At 55.2% G+C, this 3,983-nt stretch overlaps 1 protein-coding gene across 1 annotated transcript; it reads right to left on the bottom strand.

Moving 5' to 3' along the window:
* Positions 1–299: 299 nt before the first annotated feature.
* On the bottom strand, positions 300–3,326 carry Zcchc3 (zinc finger CCHC-type containing 3). Its single transcript, XM_057780114.1, has one exon. The coding sequence runs from the start codon at positions 3,125–3,127 to the stop codon at positions 1,934–1,936; it is 1,194 nt and encodes a 397-aa protein (XP_057636097.1). The 5' UTR covers positions 3,128–3,326; the 3' UTR covers positions 300–1,933.
* Between the last annotated feature and the right edge of the window lie 657 nt (positions 3,327–3,983).

Here is a 3,983-nt window from a genome sequence, read left to right as displayed (position 1 = left end):
AGCACTCAGGAGGTAGAGGCAGGTAGAGCTGAGTTCAAGACCAGCCTGGTCTACACAGCAAATTCCAGGACAGCCAGTGCTACACAGAGGAAACCCTGCCTCAAAAAACAAACAAACCAGAAAACAACCTAAAATAACAAAACTCTCCAAACCTGAAAAGCTCACGCAAAATAGTCTTTGCAGTGAGCTGAGCAACCCCAATGCACTGGGGCTTCAATAATGGCAAACTCCAGAAGGCCTGTAGGGGAGGAGGGTATGCAGCTTCATCTAACACTTAGGGGGGAAAAATACACGGTTAGTAATACGAAAGATAAATATTTATTCAGAACAAATCTGAACAATTGGTTTTACATTCTAAGCCACAAGGAAATAGCAAAACAGCAAAGAGAAGACAAAAACTGAAGAAAGCAGTTACTGCCTTTCACTTCGACTGAAGAACACTGAGTGGACCCAGGCCCTCTGTCTTGGCCTGTTTCCCCAAGAACACTCATGATTCCGGGTTAAAAACAGCTTTCTCCTGAGGGGCAGAGGCCCAAGGTTTCGGATGCGCTCTCTGGCTTCTCTAGGGGTCCTAGCAGCTGAGGCAGAGGTGCAAGTGTAAACGTCTGGCAAGTTTCTTTACAGAGGGGAACCATTTTTCACTGAGGACAGTGGCAGGGGAAGGCCCTGGAACATGTAAGACGCGGTCCTCCAAGGACTGATGCAGGCTGCTGAGTCTGTTCACTGGTCCTTTCCCTGCTTCCTAGTACTATGGAGTGGCAAGACAAGCTTTCCCTTTCTGCCCTCTCAGGGGATGGCTTCTCAGCTTCTTGCTGGCACCACCCTGGAGGGAGCAGACTTCCTTGGCCCACCAGTGTCGAGGAGACTGTGGTCAAGTGAGAGAGGTAGTGGGGGTGAGCACCGGGCTAGGGGGTCAGGGACTCTTACTCTGGACTGTCTGAGGCACCACACAGCTGTGTACTTTGACCCAGTCATTTAACGTCTCTGGGTTCGTTTCATCTGCTGGAGAATCAAGGGGTTAGTTTTAAAACACCTTTCAGGGAGGCGGAGGTGAGAGGATCATTGTAAATTTGAAGCCAGCCTGGACTACCAATGCAGCCAGTTCCAAGCCAGTCAGGGCTACGCAGTGAGACCCCCATCTCACATCAAAACACAAAACAAAAGCAACCTCCCCCAAAGAAAATCCAACAAAAACCACCTCTTGGGTCTTTCCCAGCAGGAATTCCTGGGCTCCACGATCCTGCAGAAATCGGCTTCTGGGCCACCGCAAGGAGCTGTCACAAAGTAGACATGCTTCTCCCCAATGAGAGGCCCGTGGCCACTATTCTGAGCTTACTCAGATCACACGTTTATAAGCAACACTGTTTTCACAAATTCTGGTATCACAGAAGCAGCAAATGAAAAGAGCCCAGCGGAGAGCTGCGGAAGGTAGGCACTCTTAACCGAAGCCAGTCGAGACTTTTTCGAGTCTTGGTGGAGTGCCTACCCCGCGTTGGGCTCTGTACGGGGAAGGTGGGGGGGAGACACGACTGAGGCAGAGAGATGAGCAAGGCAGCCCAAAGGGCAAAAATTTTCTAAGGAGGCAATGTATGAGGAGGGAGGTAGTAAAAAGTACAAAGGGGTCCGGGTGTTGGCGAAAGTACCAAAACAAATGCAAAACGGGAGAAAAAAAAGTGGGGGGGGGGCAGGCGACGTATCTGCACGCTACAGTTCCAAAGAGTCCTTATTGGTAAAATTCGCCGTTTCAAACAGGCTGGAAAGGAGCACATGTGGTTTTAAAAAGGCATAGAGAGAATGTCTCTTTCAGATTTTAAAAATATTTCCTTCCAAAACGATAAAAAGAAAGAAAAGGTCTTTAAAAAAAAAAAAAAAAGTTTTGGCACTTAAGAAGGGTAAGCTGGCTGTGTGTTCGCCCCGGCGGCCAGACGCGCGTTCAGTGCCCCGCCACGCCGGTGAGCTGAGCTGCCACGGAATTGTGAACGGCTTTGGGACACTGAGCAAAGGCGTGTCCTCTCTTGCCACAGAGGTTGCACACGATGACTTTCCGGCAGTAAGGGCTCTGGTGCCCCTCTTCCCCGCACCGGAAACACCTGTCCTGCGTGCAGGTGCCGCTCATGTGGGTCCGGGAACCACATTTAAAGCACGTCTTGGGCTGCCCCTTGTACCAGCTGTAGCCCCTCTCCGCTCCCAAGAAGAAGGCCCCGGGCAGGTGCCTCACTCCGCCCTCCCCCTGGCGCAGCTCGACCTCGCACTTGTACTCCCCGGTCCAGATCCCAAACCTGTCGGTCACTTTCACCGGCACGGCCAGCACGTCGCAGTGGCGCTTGAGCCAGGTCACGATGTCCTCCACGTCCACGGTCTCGTTCCGGAAGAGGATGAAGAGGGTCTTCAAGCTGGACTTGCTCCGCCCCAGCACCACAAAGTTCTCCCAGCAGTCCTCCAGCTCCCGCTTTTCCTCGTAGACGCGGAGAAACAGGGCCAGCTTGTCCGCGGATCGGAAGCTCACGTCGAACTCGCGGCTGCCGGGGATCTGGATGACCGCGTAGATGTCGTCGGGGTCCATGCCGATGGAGCGCAGGATGAGCGCGCCCACCACGAAATCCCGGGTCGGACAGGCACTCTCGTCTCCCTGGAAACAGATGCGCACGAGGAAGCGGCCCTTACCCGGGCCGGCGGCCGGCGGCTCGTCCTGTAGCGGTCGCTCAGTTGCGTCTTCGGTCGCCCCGGACCTGGCGGGGGTCGCCATGGCCGCCGCCACCTCGGTCTTCTTCCTTCGACTCGCTTCTCCCGTGCCCTTCTTCCTGCAGGCGTCTGCAGCCTCGCCCGCAGGGTCTCGACGGCGGCCCTTTGGGTCCCCGCGGCTGGCGGGTGGGAAGTCGCCGGGGTTCGGGGCGGCCGGGCCCGCGGGGCTGCAGAGCCCGCCACTCGCACCGCTGCCCGCGTCGTCGCGCCGCCGCGGCTCGCGGAAATCGCCCTTCTTCTCCGCCAGGTTCTTAACTACCTGCGCCCAGCCCATCTTCTCGCGGACGCCCTCGGCTTCCTCGGCGCGGGCTGTGGGCCGCGCGGGCAGCGGGAGCTGCAGCCGGCCCCGCTGTCGATCCTCCTCCGCTCCGCCGCCGGTGGCCATGTTACCTCTTTCCCAGCATCCTTCACTCGTTCCCGCGGCCGGAGATGCCCAAGGCGCGCGCCTGCTCGGGATCAGGGCTGCGGGCGGCCGGCTGCGTGGGCGACTCCCCGCCCCGCTCTGAAATCCGACGCTTCAGGCTTCCGCCCTCCTGGAAGTCGGCTGTGCCCGAACCTCGTGCTGGCCGGAGACAGCCCTGGCCCCCGCCAGCATCCTCTCTGCGGAGGGCCGCTCCCGCCCTACCCTGGAGGCTGGGCCCGCGGCCTCGCTCTCGAGGTTTTGGCGTTTCGCAAGCAGGCCTCGATTGCATTCCAGGAGCACAGCTTTCCGTCCAGAGACCGGGCGGAGTTCACCGTGACCTCGCTCGTCTTTGGAGTGCCTTCTGTGTTAAAAAGCAAAAGAAATGGCGGCCCCAGAGCACAGCACAATACAGTATTTTTTTTTCACTAGTTTTAGGTTATGCACACTCACAAGTATACAGAAAAGTTGAAATATTTTAGTGAAGACTTTACCATTAACTTTTTGATATTTCTTAAGGGCTGGAGAAGAGGCCTCACTCAGCATCAGGCGGCTTACAGCAGACTGTAATTCTAGCTTTTATGGGATCCGTGCACGAACACATATATACACGAAATTAAAAATATATTTGTATGGTGGTACACACTTTTAATTCCAGCACTCAAAAGGTAAGAGCCAGGCAAATCTCTTGAGTTCCAGGCCCCCAGAGCTACATAATACTACTTAAAGTGTGTGTGTGTGTGGCTATACTGAATTTCTACAGCACCTGTATCCATTCGCTGGTGTTTATTTTATTCTGGTCCATTTGCAAGTACTGTGCATTACTTGTATTTTTCCAAAC

The sequence above is a fragment of the Chionomys nivalis genome, chromosome 9 (assembly GCF_950005125.1).
Source record: "Chionomys nivalis chromosome 9, mChiNiv1.1, whole genome shotgun sequence".
NCBI lineage: Eukaryota > Metazoa > Chordata > Mammalia > Rodentia > Cricetidae > Chionomys > Chionomys nivalis.
Note: the sequence above shows the minus strand (reverse complement) of the source record. Positions and strands in the feature narration are given on the sequence as shown.